We start from the raw sequence: 24,557 nt of genomic DNA on the forward strand, positions 1-24,557 counted from the left end.
GGTGGATCACAAGGTTAGGAGTTCAAGACCAGCCTGGACAATACGGTGAAACCCCATCTCTACTAAAAATATAAAAATTAGCCAGGCGTGGTGGTGTGCACCTGTAGTCCCAGCTACTCAGGAGGCTGAGGCAGGAGAATCGCTTGAACCCGGCAGGCAGAGGTTGCAGTGAGCAGAGATCACGCCACTGCACTCCAGCCTGGGAGACAAGAGTGAAACTCTGTCTCAAAAACAACAACAACAACAACAAAAAAGAGAAAATGCATCTATAAACTGTCATGATGCTCTATAATGTTTAAGCATGAGACAAAAAATAGTAGCTCTCCAAATTGTAAGTTATGAATCAAATTTAAAGAACAATTAATATCATAACTTCTGGCTAGTACCAGTCAAGACACTCAATTTATAAAGAACCCATTTTTCAAACCACAGAACAGAAAACTTGAAGGAGAAAATCTTTAGTTGAACCAAGCAAGCAGAAATTAAGAAAACTGTTCCTTAAAAGAACTATTCATTCTCCTCCAAATAAGACGTGGTTTAGGAAAATCAATCAAGCCAATTATCCATGTTGTGAGTTATTTATAGAAAAACTGAAAACACAAAACAGATTTCTCTTTACCGTCTAGCATACGTCTGTCCAACTTCCCATCATTAATTTTTACATACAAAGACATGGGATTGATTTCAATTATCACTTAAATCCAGCCATAAATGATAGGACAACCTTCATTTTCCGGGCCTCAGGTTTCAAATGAGGACTTAGACTCTCTCTACCTATAGCTTCCTCTTGAGAGGATATCAGATCTACCTAATGGGTGAATTTGGGCAAAGCACACAGTGTGCTTGCTTGGCTCAGGGTCTCTTTCAAAAGATGTGTCTGCCCACAGTGACATGAGTTCAGGTCTGCTGTCATCTCTGCAGTAAGCAGCACGCACCTGCGATGGGTGTCAAGCATTTGTTTTCTCCACTTAAAACTCTGTGGGTTAGTGCCTAATCTGGGATAAAATACTGTGGCTGCACATCTGAGCCACATCCTCCCATTAGTTATCATGAGTCTGCAATAGAGCTAGTGTGTTGATGTCCATCTATCTGACTCCTGTGTTCTGAACTCAGAAGGGAAGGAGGAGCACCATTTGCTGCCTATCCACCACAGCCTGAACAAGAAAAATGACTGTATAACACTTATAGAAATAGTTTCTTCTTCCTTGACTTTTCTAATCTTACCATACATTCTTCACAACTACCTCCACTTTAAAGAGGGGAGGAGTTAGAAAATTTTTTTAAAGAAATATAGTGAAATCAGTACCAATGGCAAAATCCAATAAATACAAAGTTCACTCTTCAGCAATAACTTATTGACAGGCTACTGCTAAATTATACTTGAGATTACAGGCTGGAAAATAAGGAGCCAATAAAACTATAAAAAGTACTTCTGATATATAGGACAAAGGATCCCAGGGTTAATCTAGAATGTGAAACCTGTAAGTAAAAATCAGTAAAACATAGGCATAGCAATCTATTATCACTACAATGGTGTTAAGTGGCAAGGCTATGTGGCAGGTCAGGTCTCACTAACGCAGGCCTCCATAACAACTGCTTTGGCACTGACTGAGTAGTTAAGTTAAACATTAAAAGCTGAAAGAGCCAGTGCCCTTATACAGGCTGGAATGTAACAAAAGCCCACCAAGAATCTTGCCTAGGCCTTCCCTGGGCCTTAAAGTATGACAAAATAATGAAGGAATTCTTAATAGGACCTGTTTGGTATTAAACAAGTTTTATTGGGGATCTGAAGAAACCCCCCAGGCCTCCACAAATAAGTTTATTGGGGGTCTAATGGAACTCCCAAACCTCCATGATTTAGCAGGAGACAAGATAAGGGTAACCGCCCCAGCACCTGGACCCATTTAGATTAAATAAATTTACTGAAGCTCCAGAGGAAGGTCTGCAGGACTTAGATCTTAGTTATAGATTAAAAGAAGTTAATCACTTATGTCTATAGACGAATGCACACTTACATGTAGATATATAGCTTAGAAGGTATATAAGCTCTGGAAAACTTTGTAATTTTGAATTGGTGTGGTAATAATTTCCAGGCCTTCCTTGTAACCCTGTAACCGGTTGCAGAAAATAAAACCTCTCTTCCCAATTCATCTGCATCTCATTACTGGACCATGATAAATAGCAGCCCGACTCTCAGTTTGGTCTGGGAACAGTCAGACTCTAGACTTCATATAATGGGGTGAGAGATGCAATAAATGCTAACTGTCATGAATGTAGAGAAAACTTGTTTCAACAACCAGTTATAATATATTATTTCTCTGGTGTGTGATTTCATACAAAATTATAACCATTTTTCTTGAGGTTAGAGAAAATGCTGAGTACGATAGCACTTCACAGTAGGAATAGTCCAAAGTGTTAAAATCTTGCAAATAAAGGAGATGTATAAACAGATCCAATATTAGTGCTATTTTTAACATTTTGCTTTTGAAAATCGTAGCTAAAAATTTCTAAATATCCTGTTTTGTAATGCCCCACCCAGAAACCCGCCCCACCCAGAAACCCGCCCCACCCCCTACCTTTTTTTGTAAATCTCAGTTTAGATGGTATGTTACCTCCTCCTCCTTGTATTAGCTGATGTTTTCCTATAGGAAATACTTAAGTTCCTAGCAACTCTAGAAGGCACCTTCTTTCTGTAACTCTCAAAATTCTGTAGACAACAGCTGTATAAGAACTCTTCCAAGGTGTGATTATGGAGACATGCCTTTGCATCTTTTTTTTTTTTGAGATGGAGTCTTGCTCTGTCACCTGGGCTGCAGTGCAGTGGCACAATCTTGGCTCACTGCAACCTCTGCCTCCTGGGTTCAAGCGATTCTCCTGCCTCAGCCTCCCGAGTAGCTAGGATTATAGGCGCCCGCCACCACGCCAGGCTAATTTTTGTATTTTTAGCAGAGACAGGGTTTCACCATGTTGTCCAGGCTGGTCTCGAATTCCTGACCTCAAGTGACCCACTCGCCTCGGCCTCCCAAAGTGCTGGGATTACAGGTGTGAGCCTCCGCACCCAGCACTCACATCTTGATATAATCATGCTTTTAAATCTCTTTTAGTAAATCTAACATGATTGGGCAAAAAATGCCCCACAAGGAAACTAGGTATGCCTTGGAACTACTACATTAACATTAACTTTAAAACAAACAAATTTTCTACTTATCTAGAAATACTAAAAAATGAACACCCCCTTCCCCACAAAACAGAAATTAAAAAAAAAAAAGTTCCTCAAAAATCTTCCCTTGCATCACATCTGCTTTTATTTATTTTATTTATTTTTTTCCCCCACCCATGAGATGGAGTCTTGCTCTGTCGCCCAGGTTGGAGTGCAGCAGCACAATCTCAGCTCACTGCAACCTTTGCCTCCCAGGTTCAAGCGATTCTCCTGCCTCAGCCTCCCAAGTAACTGGGACTGCAGGCGCACACCACCATGCCCAGCTAATTTTTGTATTTTTATTAGGGACAGGGTTTCACCATGTTGGAGGTTGGTCTCGAACTCCTGACCTCAGGTGATCCACCCACCTTGGCCTCCCAAAGTGCTGGGATTATAGGTTTGAGCTACAGTGCCCGGCCTACATCTGCTTTTTATACTCTCTCAGCACCATCTTGTAAAATGATACATTACCTTGTTTTTCTGGTAAGTATTGTGAAAGGAAAATATCCTGGGCCTCCAAAATCACTAAGCTAAAAGGAAAACTCAGGCTGGAAACTGCTTAGGGCAAACCTGCCTCCCATTCTATTCAAAGTTACCTCTCTGCTCACTAAGATAAATGCAGATCTGACTGTCTCCTTTGGAAAGGCTAATCAGAAACTCAAAAGAGTGCAACTGTTTGTCTCTCACCTATCTGTGACCTGGAAGCCCCCTCCCCGCTACCAGTCTTCCTCCCTTTGCCTCAAATTGTCCCGCCTTTCCAGAGTGAACCAATGTACTTCTTAAATATATTGATTGATGTCTCATGTCTCCCTAAAATGTATAAAACCAAGCTGTGCCCCAACCAACTTGGACACATGTCATCAGGACTTCCTGAAGCTGTGTCACGGATGTGTGTCCTCAACCTCGGCAAAATAAACTTTCTAAATTAATTGAGACTTGTCTCAAATTTTGGGGGTTCACAGTACTAATGAGAACATTATATTTGCATCTTGCTTAACCATTTACAGACGTATTTAACATTCATTTCCCATTAGTACCCAGTGGTACAATTTCGTGACTGAGGCATTTGGACGCTGATCATCTCATTTTTTTCAGAAAAATAAAACCTAAGCGAACAATATGATTAAAAATATCAGCTAGCTGGGCTCTTGTAATCTATGTATTAAAACAATCATTTAATGCATTCCCTTTTAAGCTATTTGGCCACAATGCTATCTAAGAAACCTTAGATTTGCTCTTCTGTGATTTGTTAGGACATGAAATAGCCAGGTAAACACAACAAGGTTGAGGTTCATTCCATGTGGGCCTGCGCTACTTTTCTGTGCGTTAAGGAGATCATAAAAACATCAAAACTATAAGCCAATGTGCATCGATTGAAAATTTTAAAAACAACAATATACACAAAGAAAACTATTTATTTATTGTTGTTCAAACAAATGTTTTATGGATTTTGTAATTTTTTTAAGAGACAGAATCTTGCTATGTTGCCCAGATTGGAATGCTGCAGTGCCATAGCTACTCACAGGAATAATCATTGCGCACTGCAGATTTGAACTCCTGGGTTCAAGTGATCTTCCTGCCTCAGCCTCAGGAGCAGCTGGGACTACAGGTGTGTGCCACTGTGCCCAGTTTTTGTAATTTTTCCCTCAGTTGAAAAATGGACAAATGTTAGACAAATACCTTAATCTGGGTCAAGCACAGTTGAACTACGTTTTGTTTTTTTTTTCCTTACCAACTCTATAGTTGATACAGCTCGTCATTTTTGGATCCATTTTGAAATCCCCAGAAATAGACTCTTACTCTGAGTGAAACCACACGGTTGAACTAAAAGGTTCCTGTTACATGTCCAGGGGAGATGTCCATGTGCAGCTTTACATGGAATTTGGGGTATTAAGAATAGAACTGATTCTGTTTGGTCACATTTGCTATTGAAGGACTCTAGATACCATTGCCATCTTAGTCATCAATTACTAAAGTTATGGCCAGGTAGAGAGACAAAACTTATGTGAGCTTTACTTTAAAAATTCAAATATTTATTTGATTTAACTATTTCAAAACCACTGTGCTATTGCATAGCAACAGACACATTTTACTAAAATTGGGATTAAAACACTATTAAGTGCAATAGCAATTACAGATGTACTCTTGTAAGAAAATCACAAAACTTTTAACTTAAAGAACAGATTAATCAAGTGTTGCAGGTTTATATAACACATAAAAGTATTCACCTTGGGTCCTTTTAAATAATAAACATCCATGGGTGGTTAGTGTTTGGACACCAATCATTCACATATGATGACGGGTAGAAAACCTGAGATGATGCAGAAAAACTTTAAAAGTGACCCCAGGCACACTAAACCCATTAAAAGTGAACCCCAGACAAACTAAAATCAATTAGTAAGACAAAGCACATCAAAGTAAACCTTTGGTTAAAATCTAACTTAAATGCAGTTTTTTAAAAAATTTAAAATGTGTCAGTTTGGTTACATTTATTAAATAAAGTTAACAAAGGAGTAATCTCTTATGAATGAGAGCTCCAGAGACTTAAAAATAACTGTAAAATTTCTGTCTCCTCTCTTTATTAACACAGGTAATTATTACTTTTACTTACCATACACAAGACAATTAAGTAACTGAGTATTTTACCAAATAACATACAAGAATTATATCAGAAATCTGAACGCCAAAGGAAAAAAGATAGCTAACCTTCAACAAGTAGCTCTCCATGTCCTTAAGAGCAGACCTCTTTTTTCTTGGAATATGTTTTCTGTTGAGACCTTCACTAGCATTAAGATTTCCAACGCAAGGTGACTCTAGGACTGGCCTTGTAGCATAAGCAGTGAATAGAGATCTGGATCTGGTCTGCTCTTTCTCCACAGTAAGTTGCGTACTGACCTCTGCTATCATCTCATTAGTTCTATGAAGATTGCAAAAGACAAATGCTTAGTATTTCATTTTTTCCTAAATGATTCCTAAATGACTGCGATTGTTCTAAAAGTTGCCATTAAGAGTAAATGGAATATACCATAAGCTGTGTTTTAACTCTGAAAATGTGTTAGAGCATGCCTACTGTATCCAATTATAGTTTTAACATTGTTCTAAAGAAGTACATCTATTTCTAGAGGGATTTCTAACAAACAAGTAGTTCAAAGAGAGGGAGGGGACAGAAAAGACTATCAATGATGTATGGCTTCATAGTTAACACTTGTTGCCCATCTGGAATGACTCTACTTATACGATTCTCAAGGATGCCATTAGAATTACTTGTATTCCAAGGGTAACTATGTGAAATGATGAAGATATTAATTTGCTTGACAAAATAACCATTTCACTGCGTATAAATATATCAAAACATCAAGTTGTACTCCTTAAATATACACAAGAAAAAACTAAAAGTAAAAATAAAAGCTAGAAATACTTGTATTTAGTAAACAATACATGTTGTTAGAGATTGTCTAAAAAACTCTCTCTCAAAGACATTTTCAAACAATTGTTTTCACCACCCTTGTATATTTCACCCATTATCTGGAAAAAATTAGGCATTTGGCACTGAGGAATCATTCAAGGCGACTTTTGCTTGGGGAGAATAAGACTGCTGAAATCAAAGAGAACTAAAGCAGCATCGAGGACAATCAGCTCCTAACACTGCGGCCCATGTATCAGAGGTGGGGCCTGTCCTTTCTGTCTTCCACATACCCCCTCAGGCTGACCAAGGTGTTATTTTTTATCACTTAGTAAGTTATACTTCCCTTCAACCCTAGTTGATCATTCTCTGCTTCACAAGTGTGCCTTTATGTGGATTGGAAAAACTATACAGGACACTTCTTCTCAAGGCACCCTCTAATGATCACAATCAAGCACAGTGAATTTACTGAGTGCCAGAATGTGTCCAGAGTAGTCGTACTTGACCCTTTCGGTTTTCAGCTGTCGTCTTCCAGAAATTAATTAAATTCATTAATATTTTGAATTAAGGGAATACTGACAAGCAATTTTTATAATGGTATCACTGTCTAAATTATGAAGCTTCATAAATATTTAGCTGAAACCCTAATAGATCAGGTTAACTATATAAGAATATTAAGGGGTCGGGGGAAGCCACATAAAACCAAAAAACAGGAGAGACAGGAACTGTCCTGGACTAAGATTTTAAAGGTTACGTTCATTTACTATTTTCAATTTTACTTAAAGGTTAAGTTCATTTACTATTTATAATTTACAATTTTCCAAAATTGTATGATCTAGTTAGCTTTCACTTCCCACAAATCTCATGAACCTGTCTCACTAAAAGTCATGCTTTTGAAGGCAAATTAATGAGCTTAACTTATTTTCTATGATTCTGCATATTGACTTACCTACTGAGTTCATTTGACAAGGATTCTCTAACTTTTACTTCTTCTAGGTAGAGTTCCTTATATCTTTCCAATTCGGTTTTATTAAAGTCGGCTTGTGAAGTTTTCATTCTGGAGATTTCAGATTCCAGATCTTTGATTCTGAGTTCCATCTGAGTTTTTATTGAAGTAGTATTATCCTCCCTTAACTGTACTAACTGTTCATGAGATACTGCTGCTTGTTTCTAAAATAAATTAAAAGGGAACATTTTAAAAGTAATTGTAACCTGAATAATTACTGTGTATTTGTTTCCTTTTGTTTGGAGTCAGTGATTCAGAGAACAATTTTAAGTATGTGATTCAGAGAACAATTTTAAGAAAAATGTGAAGAAAGAAAGAAGCTCAAGCTTAACGTATTTATCACCAGTACCAACTGAATTAATAACTGAATCTGAATTGTTGAACAATTCTCCAAAGAATGACAGAACCAAGTTAAAATTTTAAAAGTGGAACAACGTAACTTAAAAGCAGTTCAAGAGTATGGTATAATTTCTAAATCACAATTTTTTTTTTACTTTTTCTATTAGTCTTGTTTTATGCCAACTGGCTTTAGTAATTAAATGATTCTCTAGTGAGAATTATTCTTATGGAAGATCAATTTAGTTATAAGAATGATGGAAACAAAAATATTTAAATGGAGAAACAAATACCACCTTCCTTCTAGAAGTCTACCAAACAAATTGCTGTAAGGAAAGTAGAGAAAACAAGTACAATGTATATATCCAAAATAAAATTTGCAGCGAAATGAATGAAAGCACATTACAGATAAATAAACCAACCTGCAAGGTGAGAATGGCTTCGTTTAATTTTTCTTCTATCTCCTTCCTTGCTCTTTCTTCAATCAACAGTTTATGCCATTCAGCTTCACCACGTTCTAACATATTTCTTTCCATATAACTTTTGAGGTTTACTACTTCTTGTTTCAGCTGCTTCTTATTCTTCTGTAGTGTTTCACATTGCTTTTGTATTGCTTTCATAGAGAATAATGTCTGTTGAAGTTGAAGAACTTCATTCTCTGCATCCAGATGTAGACATCGTGAAGGTACAGTTTCCTGTGCTTCTGTAAGGTCAATCTGCATGAGTAAAACAATATAGTTTGGTAATGAAGAAGGTAGACTGAGAATGGTCTAACAAAAAACTAATAATTTTTTTTTTTTTTTTTTTGAGATGGAGTCTCGCTCTGTCGCCCAGGCTGGAGTACAGTGACGGGATCTCGGCTCACTACAACCTCTGCCTCCTGGGTTCAGGCCATTCTCCTGCGTAGCTGGAGTAGCTGGGACTACAGGCGCCCACCACCACCCCTGGCTAAATTTTTTTTAATTTATTTTTTATTTTTAGTAGATGGGGTTTCACCGTGTTAGCCAGGATGGTCTCGATCTCCTGACCTCATGATCCACTCGCCTCGGCCTCCCAAAGTGCTGAGATTACAGACGTGAGCCACCGCGCCCAGCCAAAACTAATAATTTTTGAAATAAATTCAGTTGCAATAAAATGTTACCTATACTGTTGTAGATTCATAAAATACAGACCCTTGGATTACTCAGAAAATTAAAAACAAAGTTAAAACCACCAGAATTCACAAAAATACATCCTTTACTTTCATCATCTTTGCCACACAACATTTGGACTTGATCTTAGACTTTTGTTTTCCTATGACTGTTTCATGGCTTTCCTCCTTAAAATGGCTCTAAGTTACCCCTTTAGCACAAAGTCTCTTATTCCTTTAACCCACTACCATTCTCCATAATTTGCAGAGAAGTTTTAGGGGCATCATATTGAATTATTTGGGCCTGAGTCAATAAATGGCTCCCATAATAGGACTCTGAAAATGAGTCTAATTAATACATTTTGAAAAAAAAAAAAAAAGGATTCCAATACCATAAGCCTTTTGCTGAACTGCAAATGTCTTACACTAATTTGAGTTACATTTCAAAGAGTAATGATACTTGGAGTTAAGAAGCAATCACATCTCCCAGTATAAAAGTTCAGTGGCATGATCCATACCATTTTTCTGAAGAAAAATGCCTTAATTCAGTAGCACAATCTTGTAATTCATTGTTACTTTACACAAAATAAGGGAGCACATTAAAGAATGACAACAAAAAATTGCACTGAAATTTCAGTGGTGCTGAGTTGGAAATAACTGCTTTCCTTTAGAGGAAATAATTATGATTGTTTTTTATTTTATAAAGGTAAGTGAAGTGGTGGTTTTAAAACATCTACAAATCGCTTGCCACTTCTCCCATGACATTCCCTCTCCTGAATACAAGCTGGCATTGACAACCGGTTTCTCCTGAACACAATGTGGCAGAACTGCTGTGTGACTTCTAAAGTTGGTTACAAAACGTCACACAGCTTCTACCTGACTCTCTCTCTCTAGGGACGCTTGTCCTTAAAATGCAGCCAACATGCCATGAGAAAGCCCAGATCACACCGTGAATCCTCATGTAGGTAGGTGTTCGAGCTGACTTCCCTACCTAACATCCCAGCCAAAAGCCAGCTTCGAATGCCGCACAGGTAAATAAACAAGCCTTTAGATGATTCTAGTCCCCAGCTTTAAGTCACCTCAGCTGATGCCAAGTAAAGAAAAAGTGAGTTGGCCCCACTGAGCCTTGCCTAAAACTGCAGATTGTGAACAAAATAGATGTTGTTTTGAGACACTGCATTTTCTTATACACCAAGAAATAACTGATACAGATATTGACACTACATATAGATTGCACAACAGCAACACAACAAAAACTACTAAAACATGTAGGATTACCATTGGACCGGAGCTAATCAGAAGCTGAAAGGACCTACAGAAGAATAAGCACAAAAACAAGAAGAGTTTTAAAGAGACTGTTAGTGGAAGCCTGATGGGCCTCGAAGAAGCTGGTAGGAAGGGCTTCAAGGATAGTGAAGAAAACGATACGGGAACCTGAAGGAAAGGGCACTGTTACTACACAGCCGCTGAAAGTAAAACCAATGCAAGAGATAAGCTAAAGAAAGACTACTACATATAAAAGAACCAGGACTTTCTAGGTTCAGTATCCTTTTTATAGCCTCTCCACATGTCAGATTCCCAAATATAGACAGTCCTTGACTTAGCATGGTTCGACTCACCATTTTCTGACTTTTTATAATACTGTGAAAATGATATGTGTTGAGTAATGAAATGATATGTGTAAGCCTTTTGGCTTACAGGGGTGGTTACATCAGGATAAAGTCACTGTAAATGGAAATTATCGTAAATGGAAAACCCACCCATAACTTCTGATATTTGCAATTTATGATGGCCTATAAATTGCAAATATCAGGCATAACAAATGCAAACGCCATCCAGACATAAACCCATCCTAATCTGAGGAGCATCTGTATTGCTGAGATAAATGGCCCCTGAGATAAGATCAAATCCAGGGTGCTGTCAGGAGAAAGTCTGAAGGTGAAGCCAAGACTGTCAGTGTAAGGCCCTATTTTAAGACCTTAGAAAGATTTAAGGTGGTGCCTCAAATTCCCTTAAAGATCTTAAGGGTATAAGCATCTTAAGGCACTGTCCTACTACACAGAACAGTGTGCTTCCTTCACAGGAAGCACAAGGTGAAGTGCTTATCTCAAAGAGATTGGGACGAGTGGTTTTTCCAATGACATGAACTCAAGTAAAATTCACAAGAGACTCTAAGAGAATTATAGTAACAATAGCACTGCTTGCTAGCTTGGCTTAAAAGACAACAAGACAGTAAAAATGAAAAGAGGCCTTAGGACCTAAGAGGTTCTACAGGGAGGAAGCTGGCTGAAGAAACTACTTAGCTGAAAACACAGGTCATTGCTTATGAAAAGGATACAACAAAGAGCCAAGAAGGTACCACAAAAAGCCACAGAGGATGGTTCCCATGAAGTCCAAATCAAGTAAGCGGAAGCACACATCAGGCTGTATTTCAGAATTTCTATGGTCTAATATTCCCTTTGTGACTCCCATTTTCTCTCTGTTCAATAGGAGGGTCTCTGGCAGTTTAGGAGAATCCTGGGTGGGTGAGTGGTAGACAAGTTGTCCCTTTAGTTCTTACGTCTTTGTGTTGACAAGAAATGCACTCAAGGGGTTATACCGCAGAAACCAAACCCAGGGTGCATCCCTACCATCTGTGATAAAGATGGTAGGAACTTGCACTTCAAGCCTGAGCTTGCTGCCATATTAAATGAAACTTGTGTGTGTGTGGTGGGAGGTTAGGATCTTGCACTTTAAGCCTGAGTCTGCTGCCATATTAAATAAAACCTGTGTGTGGGGTGAGAGGTAATAATTAGAAATTAGTGTGTTTTTCAAGTGGTAGAAATCTTTTAAATTATAGTTATAGGGTCAATTGTGCAGGTTTTAAAACATGTCTATACATTCCTTAATATGCACAGCATAGACAGAGACATCATCGAGATGGCTGACTGGGAATACCCAGCACTCACTTCTTTCAAAAAGAAAAACCAAAACAGCAAGTAGGTAACCACACCTTGAGGAAAACATCAAAGAGAGTATACTGGAATTCAGCAGGAAATTGATAGGGATCCTCTGATGACAGAAGGAAAGGGAACTGAGGTAGCCAGCCCAGCCAGGATCATCTCAAAACCAGGACCGATTCCCCCAAATCCCTAGCCCCACAGCACCATATACCTGTGGAAATAGGTGGTCACCTAATAGCCCACCAGGGAAACTACTCTAGGTCAAAGGGATCCTAAGTGTGTGCTGTCTAGAGCCTAGGAGCCACCTGACTGCCACCACTGCCACCACCAGCAGCCCTATCCCCTTCAGGGGCAGTGCTGTGCGTACCTGTACATACCTTTAGGAGGCCGGAGGACTGGCCCACTCAAGTGTACCATGCAGGAGCCTGAGAACAAGCCTGTCAAACCCACCAGGGGTGGCGCCCATGTGAGCCATATGAGAGCCTGAAGACAAGGCCACTTTGCTTGCTGCTGCTATTGTTGCTATCAGTGCTCACATACACTGTCCAGGACCCTGAGGAGCAGCCCACCCCACCCAGGCCTCTGTGCCTTTACCCAGGCCCCGTCTACCACTAATACCAAGGAGAGTCCTACTGCCCCACCGGCACCTGCACATGGCATCCAGGAGCATAAAGACAGGGCTGCCTCACCGGCCACTGGCAAAGGCTCCTGAACGTGTCTTCAGTTAACCTGTGGACAAGCCTGCTCCACACACTGCCTTAGGTACCCACCTAAATGTTCCTCATAGGGGGCCAGAGAAATGCCCACGCAGCCTGCTTTCACCACTACCAGTGCCCATGCATGCTACCAAGGGATCCAAGGTCCGGCCCCCAGCTGCTACTGTCATCTCCAGTGCCACAAGTGTCACCAAGATCCTTTGGCCTGGCCTGCTATTGCCACCTCTGATCCCAGCACACACCACCTGGAGGCCCAAGGGCCAGCCCACTCAGGTAACCCACTGCCACAAAAACTGGGAAGCATGGCCTGGTGCTGCCAATCACACATACATCCTTGTGTATGCCATCAATGTGCCTGAGGACTGGCCTGCTGTCCTCCCCATCACCATCAAGGCCTCACCACAGCATCCCCTGCTACTAACAACCACACTGTAAGCCACTGAGGAACTTACAGACGCTGATGTTGATTACAGCAGAAGAAAGCATAAGTATATGGAGACCACACCAATGCACCCACCCATCATCAATGCCAGAGCACCATATTCAACCAACAACATAGATACATCTACAGAAAAAAGTCAACCCCTAAAACTAGATGAAGTGACTGTTACACCAGCTGCACAGTTATCAACATTAAGGACACAAGAAGCATGAAAAATCAAAGAAACATGACACCTCCAAAGGAACAGAGTAATTCTCCAGTAACAGATCCCAAAGAAAACAAAACCTATAAAATTCAAAATAATGATCTTAAGGAAACATAGTGAGATACACAATAATACAAAGGAATCAGGAAAGATTCCTGATAGGAAAGATAGGTAATACAAATGAATCAGGAAAACAATTTATGATCTAAATAAGAAATTCAACAATGAAAAAGATAGCATTAAAAGGAACCAAACAGAAATCCTGGAACTGAGAATTCAATACATAAAATAAAAACAACTGAGAATGTTGGCAATAGACTAGATCAAGTAGAAGAATGAATTTCTGAACTTGAAGAAAGGTCTTTATATGAGGCCAGGCAAACAAAAAGCAAAAAGAAAAAAAAGAAAATAAAAAGAATGAAGACAGTGTATGTAATATATGGGCCATCATGAGCCAAAATTTTTTCGGATATTGGGAGTTGCAGAAATAGAAGAGATGGGAAAAGGCACAGAAAACCTATCTAATGACATAATAGCTGAAAAACTACCAAGTCTTGTGAGAGATGTAAACATCTGGATACAGATGTCTCAAAGATCCCCAAAGAAATACAATAAAAAATGTCTTCTCTGCGGCACATCAGAGTCAAATGTCAAAAGTCAAAGACAAAGAGCAAGAGAAAAACACCAAGTCACATACAAGGGAATCCATATCAAATAGCATATTTGTCAGCAGAAACCTTAGAGGATAGGAGAGAATGACATGATATATTTAATATGCGGGAAGAAAAAGACTGCCTGTCAAGAATATTATACCTAGCAAAGCTATCCTTTAAAACTGAAAAAGAGGGGCCAGGTGCAGTGGTTCATCCCTGTAATCCTAGCACTTTGGGAGGCCAAGGTGGGGGGATTGCTTGAGCTCAGGAGTTCAAGACTGCAAAACTGCAAACCATATTAAACAAGAAAAAAAGAGAAAACTCAAGTAAATAAAGAGGGAAACATAAAAGGAGATAGCAAAGAAATACATGGAGTCATGAGAGACTATTATGAACAACTATATGCCAACAAACTGGAAACGTATGGAAAATGGATACATTCCTGGAAGTGCATAACCAGCAAGAATGAACCAAGAAGAAAAGGAAACCTGGACAGACCAATAACGGTAATTTAATTGAATCAGTAATAAAGTTTACCAACAAAGAAAGGTCTAAAACTGGGTAAGTTACTCTGAATTCTACTAAACTTTTAAGGAAAAACTAACACCAATTTTTCATAAATTATTCCAAAATCTTCCTAGTTTATTCTAAAGGTCAGTATTACTCTAAGGCCAAACCCAGACAAAGACACAACAACAAAGAAAACTACATGCCAATATCCCTGAAGGATGCAGATACAAAAATTGTCAGAGAAATAAAGGGGATCCAGATTGGAAAACAGAAAGTCAAATTGTCTCCCTGTGCACATGACCTGATCTCATATACAGAAAACCATAAACATGCCACCAAAAAAGCCTGTTAGAACTAAAGAATTCAGCAAAGGTGCAGGCCACAAAATCAGCATACAAAAATAATGCCAATAGCATGTGTAACATTTCTATTCACTAATAATCAACTAGCATAAAAAGACATCAAGAAGGCCGTCCCACTATTCTAGCTACAAAATAATAAAATGGCTCAGAATAAAGTTAACCAGAGAGATTTTGTAAAGAGCTTTCCAAAAAAAAAAAAAAAAAAAAAAACTACAAAACACCGACAAAAGAAATTGTAGAGGACACACACATGGAAAGATATTGCATGCTCACGGACTGGAAGAATATTGGTTAAATGACCTTATTACTGAAAGCAGTCTACAGATTGAACGCAAGCTCTATTAAATACCAATTTTGATGTTTTTAGGGGAAGACAAGATGGTCACCACATGCAGCCAGGAAATGCCTCTCTGTGAGAGAGAAACCAAAATATCAAGTAAATTATCACACTTGGAGGAGGTCTTTGGAGAGAAAACACTGAAATTTGATAGGTAATGCAGGCATCAAGGCTGAAGAGGAATAAATCTGGGAAGCCTGCACAGAGTCACCAAGCACCAGGATTACCTCCCAATCCAGAAACTAAGGAAGGGGTGGGTGAAGGAACTGTGCAGCACCACACTCCCACCAACGAACTCTGGGATACTAGCTCCCAGAGATCCCTGGACCCACACAGACATCTGAACTGGCAAGAGGAACTGGCTGGCGAATAGGCAGAGGCAGAGCTCAAACCCGCATACAGCCCAGAAGGTTTTGCACCTGGTACAGCTGCAGCAAAACATGACCATACGCACCCATCCCCCAAGGCTCTCCATCTTGCTCTGAGTGACTCTAGCTCCTGCTTACTGCCAGGCCAGAAGACAGTAGGGCTGCATTTACCATGGGACTGCAGCATATCTGGTCTGTGTACCTTCTTGTCCACCAGCCCCTCCCAAGGCCCCTGCCTAGCTACTCACGCAAGGGTAAGCACACAGCACAGCCTCCACTGCCCCATCTGAGTGCTTTGCCGGAGGCCTGGGAGCAGTTCAGCCCCCACCCTCAGCACAGCCAAAGCTCAACCCAATGAGACCAGAAGACAAAGTCATGAACCTGGTCTCAATACCCCCAGGATTCAAGCACACTGCTCAAGTACACTGAGCTGGTATCTGTGGCCTGAGCTCAAGAAGAGGAGTAGCTTTCTCTCTCACAATGCCGAGAAGAGAGGGCCCAAGTTCATATGCCAGTGTGGGAGCCGGGTGTGCTCCCTCTGCAACAGCAGTCCCCAACCTTTTTGCACCAGGTGCTGGCATTGTGGAAAACAATTTTTCCACAGACGGTGGGGTGGGGATGGTTTCGCGATGGAACTGTTCCACCTCAGATCGTCAGGCATTAGATTCTCATAAGGAGCACGCAACCTAGATCCCTCACGTGCACAGTTCACAACAGGGCTCGCGCTCCTATGAGAATCTAATGCCGCTGCTGATGTGACAAGAGGCGAAGCTCACGTGGTAATGCTCACTCACCAGCCCTCCCCTCACCTCCTGCTGTGCGGCCCAGTTCCTAACAGGCCACAGACCAGTACTGGTCTGCCACCTGGAGGTTGGGGACCCTGTTCTACAAGATCTGTCCAGGAAGGGTGTAACCTGTCTGTCCACAGCCTCTGCCTGAGGGAGCACCACTGCCTGAAACAGCTAACAGTCCAGTTGATCTGGGCACGGAAGGCTGGGGGACAAAACTACCTAGTTGGGCCTGCCCTGGGGGCAGACACTGGAGGGAGGCCTGGTTGGGTGAGTGCGAGCTAAGTGCTCCCCACAGCCATCTGCTGGGCAAAAAACCCTGGGCTGCAGGCACCACACCAGGTGCACACCCACAGAACCACAGCCCTGCCCGGGGATCCTCCCCCCTTGACCCACATTATATCAACAGACGACCCGCAGATCCGCAGACATACTCTACAACCTGCTCTGACTCTACCAAGCCCAGACAACCAGCACGTCCCCAGAGAGTTCTAGGTCTCTCGGCAACCTAACTTTTGGCTTGGGCCGCTGCCCTAAGGGTGGGAGGTGTGCAGCCCTCAAAATTCAGGTGTGGCACCAGTGATTGGAAGGGGCTCTCCCAAGTTCCAGGAACTGATTTGGTGAGGGGGTTATCTCTTGCCTTCCCAATCCTACTTCTCCCCCTTCCCCAGAGTACTGCTGCCAACACGCTGAAATAGAAAAGAGGCATGCCAGCCCGTACTCTAGAGCACCATCTCCTGGATTGCAGACTGAATTACACCACCAAACAAAAATCATTATATATCTTCAACACACATCTGTGAAACCCAATGTAGGAAAGTAGCCACAAGGAAGGAACCTGTGTAGGGTCCTGGCCATCTGAAACCACCCAGAAAAAAAGGCCAATCAACTATACACAATACACACCACAAACCCTCAAGAGAAAAAAAAGAACATAAAAACAAAAATCCCCATCCAAATGACAGGAATTTCAAAACGATAAAGAAACATCAGCATTTTCAGAGGAGGAATAATCAGCACAAGAACTCTAGCAATTCAACAAATCAGAGCATTTCATTACCTCCAAAAAATCACACTAGCTCCCCAGCTATAAATTCTCACCAGATTAAAGTGTAATGACATGCTTTATCACAGACATGTGATTCAGAATCTCAATGGCAACAAAGCTCAATGAGATTAAAGAGAAAGTTGAAATCCACTCCAAGGAAGCCAGTATAACCATCCAAAAGTTGAAACACGACAGAGCCATTTTTAAAAAGAATCAAACTGAACTTCTGGAGCTGCAAAATTCAACACAGGAGGGACCTTCAAAACCAGATGAGACCAAGCGGAGGGAAGGATTACAGAGCTCAAAGACCAGTCTTTTGAGTCAGCCCAGTCAGACAAAAATAAAGAAAAAGCAATTTTAAAAACGAACAAAACATCTGAGGAATGTGGGATTTTGTAAAGACACTAATCTATGACTCATTGGCATGGCTGAAAGAGAAGGAGAGAGAGGAAGCAACATGGAAAACATATCTGAGGATATAGTCCATGAAATTTCCCCAATCTCATTACAGAGGTTGATGGAAAAATTCAAGAAATTCAGAGAACCTCTACAACCATCCCCAAGATACACAGCCCATCAGACTTTCCAAGGTCAACATGAAAGGAAAAATCTCACAGGCAGCTATAATAGCTGGATCAGGTGAAAAGCTGACCTCTTTCCGGCAAAATCCTTATAAGCCAGAAAGTGGGGCCTGTTGTCAGCATCCTTAAAGAAATTTCAGCCAAGAACTTCATACCACTCCAATCTAAGCCTCATCAGTGACAGAGAAATACAATCTTTTCCAGACAAACACTAAAGAAATTCATTACCGCTAGACCAGACTTACAAGAGATTCTTAAGGAGTTCTAAATATGGAAAAGAAAGAACAATACCCACTACCACAAAAACACACTTAAGTACATAGCCCACAGACCCTATTACACAACTACACAATCGAGAGTACAAAGCAAACAGCTAAAAACATCATGGCGGAATCAAAATCTCACATATAAATATTAATACTGAATTCAATGGTCTAAATGCCTCACTTAAAAGGCACAGAGTGGCAAGTTGAATTAAAATAAAACAAACCAATAAGAATCAACAGTCTGCTATATTCAAAAGACACATCTCACATGTAATGGCACCCACAGGCTCTGAGTAAAGAGATGGACAAAGATCTGTCATGCAAATAAAATGCAAAAAGCAAGGGGTTGTTATTCTTAGATAAAACACTTTAAACCAACAACAGCCAAAAAAGGATGAAGAAGGGCATTACACAATGATAAAGGACTCACTTCGCCAAGAAGACATCCCTATCCTAAATACATACCCACCCAACACTGGAGCACCCACATTCAAAAACAACCAAGTACTTCCAGACCTACCAAAAGACTCAGTCACACAATAACAGTGGGGATCTTCAACAACTCATTGATAGTGTAAAGGCAAATCATTGAGACAAAAAACTAACAAAGAAACTCTGGGCTTAAATTTAACACTTGACTAATTGGACCTAACAGACATCTACAGAATACTCCACCAAACAACTACAGAATACACTTTTTTCTCATCTGCACAAAGAACATACTCCAAGATCAACAACATGTTTGACCATAAAGCAAGTCATGATAAATTTTTAAAAAATGAAATCACACAACACCATTCTCTTGGACCACAGTGCAATAAAAATAGAAATGAATACCAAGAAGATCTCTGAAAACCACACAATCACATGGAAATCAAACAACTGGCTCCTAAATGACTTTGGGAAAAGAAAGAATTTAAGGCAGAAATCAAACAATGATTTGTAATAAGCAAAAAGAAACATCATACCAAAACTTCTGGGATACAGCAAAAGCAGCATAAGAGGAAAGCTTATAGTGCAAAACAAATATGTTGAAAAGTCAGACAGATCTGTAATTAACAATCTGACACTGTGCCGAGAGGAACTAAAAAACAAGAACAAAATAACCCCAAAGCTGGCAACAGAAAAGAAATAACTAAAATTAGAGCATAACTGAGAAAACTTGAGGCCCAAAAATCCATACAAAGGATCAGTGAAACCAAAAGTTGGCTTTTTGAAGGGATAAAAATACTGACAGGCTACTAGCTAGATAAATAAATAAATAAATAAATAAATAAATAAATAAATAAATAAATAACAGAGAACATCTAAATAAGCACAATCAGAAACAACAAAGATGACATTACAACCAATCCCATAGTAATACAAAAGACCCTCAGAGACGACAACGAACACCACTGTACTAGAATATCTGGGAGAAATGGATAAATCCTTGGAAACCAACAAAGATTGAACCACGAGGAAATTGAAATCATGAACAGACAAATAACAAGCTCTGAAACTGAATCAGTAATAAAAAACCTACTAGCCAAAAACAGATTCAGATCAGACTGACTCATAGCCAATTTCTACCAGACATACAAAGAAGAGCTGTTAACAAACCTAATGAAACTATTCCAAAATATTGAGGAGATACTTCTCCCTAACTCATTGTATGATGCCAGCATCATCTTGATACTAAAAGCCAGCAAAGACACAATGAATAAAGAAAACTACAGCCCAATATCCCCAATGAATGTAGACACCAAAGTCCTCAATAAAATATCAGCAAACAAAATCCAGCAACACATCAAAAACTTACTTCACCACAATCAAGTCAGCTTTATTTTTGTGATGCAATTGGTTCAAAGTACACAAATCAATAAATGTGTTTCACCACATAAACAGAATGAAAACAAAAAACCATATGATCAACTCAAAAGATGCAAAAAAGCTTTCAATAACGTCCATCATCCCTTCATGAAAAAAAACACCCAACAAATTAGGCATCAAAGAAACAGACCTCAAAATAATAAAGGCCACTCTATAACAAACCCACAGCTAAAACCATACAGAATGGGCAAAAGCTGGAAGTGGGGGCTAAGTGCAGTGGCTCATGCTTGTAACCCCAGCATGTTGGGAGGCGAAGACAGGAGAATCACTTGAGGCCAGGAGTCTGAGACCAGGCTGGGCAACACAGTGAGACCTTGTCTCTATAAAATAGTAAAGAAAAAAATTAAAGAAAAAAGAACAAAAACAGTTGGAAGCATTCCCCTTCCCAACTGGAACAAGACAAAGATGCCCACTCTCACCGTATGTATTCAACATAGTACTGGAACTCCTAGCCAGAGCAATCAGGAAAAAGAAAGAAAGAAAAGGCATCCAAAAAGGAAAAGAAGCCAAACTATCTCTCTTTGCTGATGATATGATTCTGTACCTAAAAAACTCTAAAGACTTTGCCAGTTTATCCTGGAACTGATAAATGACTTCAGTCAGGACACAAAAATCAATGTAAAAATATCCATAGCATTTCTATATACCAATAAAGTTCAAGCTGAGAGACAAATCAAGAATGTAATCCAATTTATAATAGCCACACACAAAAAAAAACAAAATACTTAGGAATGCATCTAACTACAGAGATGAAAGGTGGTTACAAGGAGAACTACAAAACACTGCTGAAAAAAATCATGACACCAAATAGATGACACCAAAAAAATGGCAAAACATTCCATGCTCATGAATTGGAAAAATCAATAGCATTAAAATGGCCATACTGCCCAAAGCAATCTACAGATTCAATACCATTCCTATCAAACTACTAATGTCATTTTTCACAGCATTAGAAAAAACTATTCTAAAATTTCATATGGAATCAGAAAAGAGCCCAAACACCCAGAGCCATCCTAAGCAAAGAGAACCAAGCCTGATGCATCACATTACCCAACTTCAAACTATACTACAGTAAACAAACCCCACACTAAACATATCAGCACGGTACTGGCACAAAAACAGACACATAGACCAATGGAACAGAACAGAGAGCCCAGAAATAAAGCCACATGCCTACAACCATTGGGTCTTTGACAAAGCCGACACAAATATGCAATGGGGAAAGGACTCCCTATTCAATAAATGGTGCTGGGATGACTGGTTATCCATACACAGAAGAATGAAACTTGACCCCTAGCTATCACCACATACAAAAATTAATGAAAGCTGAATTACATTCTTAAAAGTAAGACCTCTAACTATAAAAATCCTACAAGAAAACCTAAGAAATACACTATTAGAAATCAGCCTCTGAAAATAATTTATGAATAAGCCCTCAAAAGCAATTGCAACAAAAGTCAAAATGAAAAATTGGGACCTAGAGGGGAGGGAGGGGAGGGAGAGGAGGGAGGGGCGGGGGCCGGGCCTCCCAGCGCGGTACGCGGTGCCTTTTGAGCTCCTTGTCCACGCTCCGCCCCGGTGGGAACGGCCGCGCGCTCCCCGCAGGTGGTCATCCGCCGCCTGCCTCCGGGCCTCACCAAGGAACAGCTGGAGGAGCAGCTGCGCCCGCTGCCAGCACACGACTTCGAGTTCCTCGCCGCCGACCTGAGTCTTTATCCTCATCTCTACTCAAGAGCATACATTAATTTTAGGAATCCTGATGACATCCTTCTTTTTAGAGATCGTTTTGATGGATATATCTTCCTTGACAGCAAAGATCCAGAATATAAGAAGTTTTTAGAAACCTACTGTGTGGAGGAAGAGAAGACCAGTGCCAACCCTGAGACTCTGCTGGGGGAGATGGAGGCGAAGACAAGAGAGCTCATTGCTAGAAGAACCACACCTCTTTTGGAATATATTAAAAATAGAAAATTAGAAAAGCAGAGAATTCGAGAAGAGAAGCGAGAAGAACGGAGAAGGAGAGAGTTAGAAAAGAAACGTTTGCGGGAAGAGGAAAAAAGAAGAGAAGAAGAAAGATGCAAAAAAAAAAAGAGACAGATAAACAGAAGAAAATTGCAGAGAAAGAAGTAAGGATTAAGCTTCTTAAGAAACCAGAAAAGGGAGAGGAACCAACCACAGAGAAACCAAAAGAAAGAGAAGAGGAGATTGATACTGGAGGTGGCAAGCAGGAATCCTGTGCCCCCGGTGCAGTCGTAAAAGCCAGGCCCGTGGAAGGCTCGCTGGAGGAGCCCCAGAAGACGTCACACAGCGGCAGTGATAAAGAGCACAGGGATGTGGAGAGATCTCAAGAACAAGAATCTGAAGCACAAAGACACCATGTGGATGACGGCAGGAGGCACAGAGCTCACCACGAGCCTGACCGGCTTTCCAGAAGGAGTGAGGATGAGCAGAGACGGGGGAAAGGACCTGGCCAAGACAGAGGGAAGAAGGGGAGCCAGGACAGCGGGGCTCCGGGGGAGGCCATGGAGAGACGGGGAAGAGCGCAGAGGTGTGACGACAGTCCAGCACCCAGAAAAGAGCGACTGGCAAACAAGGACCGGCCAGCCTTGCAGCTGTATGATCCAGGAGCTCGCTTCCGAGCGCGAGAGTGTGGCGGAAACAGGAGGATCTGCAAGGCAGAAGGTTCGGGGACTGGTCCTGAGAAGAGGGAAGAGGCAGAGTGAGTCACTGCACGCACCTGGCCTCCATGGACGAGCGAGGGCATCCCAGAAACGTGTAAATGACCCCGAGTGTGACTGGGAAGGAGAACTTATTCCTTACCAGGAAACTGGAAGCTAAAAATACAGAGGGTGACATAGAAACACGCAGAAACCATTCTAAAGAAAGTAGTGATCTTGTATTAAATTGAGCAGAATTCTCACAGATTTTACCATTCCTGTTATAAACTAGTATTTGTTGTTTAGCCAAAACAGAAAATGATTTCCACTGGACAGTAGAAAAATATGTGTAAAATAGGGAAGAAAGTTAGTACTGGATCAGTGTGAGTCCTGAAGCACTTTCAGTGCTGTGAGAACGACATCCACTTTGGGTTTCATTCGTTTGTAAGCAGAGGAGCTGTCAGTCACTCGTGCTTCTCGGTGGCCTCTGAGCCATGGTGTTGAGTGAAGAGTAGTTCTTGTTTGTTACAACCTTTGTGAGTCAGCCATGCCTGCAAAGTGTGCTGTGTTTTAGTCCTGGTAGGAATATTTATCAGAGTTCACACTATATAAAACCCAACAGCTTCAACTATTGCCCTTTCAACAGTTTTGCCACTGACCGGATAAAAACGGTTTCAGTCTTTGAATGGATGTGTTTGTGGTTTGTAACCATTACGGTTTAAACCATGGTTTAAGAATTTGCCCAAATAACAGAAATTTTGTTCAGGAAGGGATAAACTAGATATAGCATATAGAGCCTGTTTTTGAGTTTTAGATACTTTATTTGTAAATAACTTAAAATAGCTTTCTGAAACCGTGCATTCTGTAGTTTCTTCCTTTCAGTGAAATTGCTAAATGTGAATGTATTTTTGGCACTGCGATTTTAACCATTTATTAAATAAAAATTTTGTTAACGAAAAAAAAAAAGAAAAGAAAAATTGGGACCTAGTTAAACAAAGGAGCTTCTGCATAGGAAAAGGAACCATTCAAGAGACTAAATAGGCAACCTAAACAATGAAAGAATGTATTTACAAGCTATGCATTGAACAAAGTTCTAACATCCAGAACCTATAAGGAACTTAAATTAACAAACAAGAATTTAAAAAATATATATAAAAGCGGGCAAAATACATTAACAGACACTTCTCAAAAAAAGACATAAAAGTGGAGAGCAAACATATGAAAAAATGCTCATCATCACTGATCATCAGAGAAAAGCAAATCAAAGCCACAATGACATACCATCTCACACCAGACATAATGGCTATTACTAAAAAGTCAAAAAATAAGCAACAACAACCCAGATTTTGGCAGAGCTGCTACAGCGAAAAGGGAATTCTAATACACTATTGGAGAAAATGGTAAATTCGTTCAGCCACTGTGGAAAGCAGTTTGGAGGTTTCTCTCACGGAACTAAAAGTAGAACTGCCATTCAACCCAGCAATCCCATTAGTTGGTTAAATATCCACTTCCCACCACCAAAAAATCATTCTACCAAAAAGACACATGCACCCAATGTTCACTGCAGCACTATTCACAATAGCAAAGATATGGAATAAAACCAGAAGCTCATCAATGATGCACTGGATTAAGAAAATGTAGCACATATACAATATAGAATACTATGCAACTATAAAAAGAACAAAATACTGCCCTTTGCAGCAACATGGATGCAGCTGGAGGCCATTATCCTAAGCA

At 40.3% G+C, this 24,557-nt stretch overlaps 2 protein-coding genes across 2 annotated transcripts in view; one reads left to right on the forward strand and one right to left on the reverse strand.

The window, feature by feature from the left end:
• Nucleotides 1–24,557, reverse strand: part of LOC109026769 (coiled-coil domain-containing protein 144A-like) — an 88,847-nt gene that overhangs the window by 9,745 nt on the left and 54,545 nt on the right. The window contains 3 exon segments of the mRNA XM_055385930.2: nucleotides 5,906–6,116; nucleotides 7,552–7,772; nucleotides 8,367–8,660. Coding sequence (XP_055241905.2) covers nucleotides 5,906–6,116; nucleotides 7,552–7,772; nucleotides 8,367–8,660 — 726 coding nt within the window.
• On the forward strand, nucleotides 12,815–23,779 carry LOC115934576 (regulator of nonsense transcripts 3A-like). Its single transcript, XM_063705721.1, is given in 3 exon segments — nucleotides 12,815–13,004; nucleotides 21,719–22,242; nucleotides 22,245–23,779. Coding segments are annotated over 3 exon segments (1,356 nt in total). The 3' UTR covers nucleotides 22,887–23,779.

The sequence above is a fragment of the Gorilla gorilla genome, chromosome 4 (genome assembly GCF_029281585.2).
Source record: "Gorilla gorilla gorilla isolate KB3781 chromosome 4, NHGRI_mGorGor1-v2.1_pri, whole genome shotgun sequence".
Taxonomy (NCBI): Eukaryota; Metazoa; Chordata; class Mammalia; order Primates; family Hominidae; genus Gorilla; species Gorilla gorilla.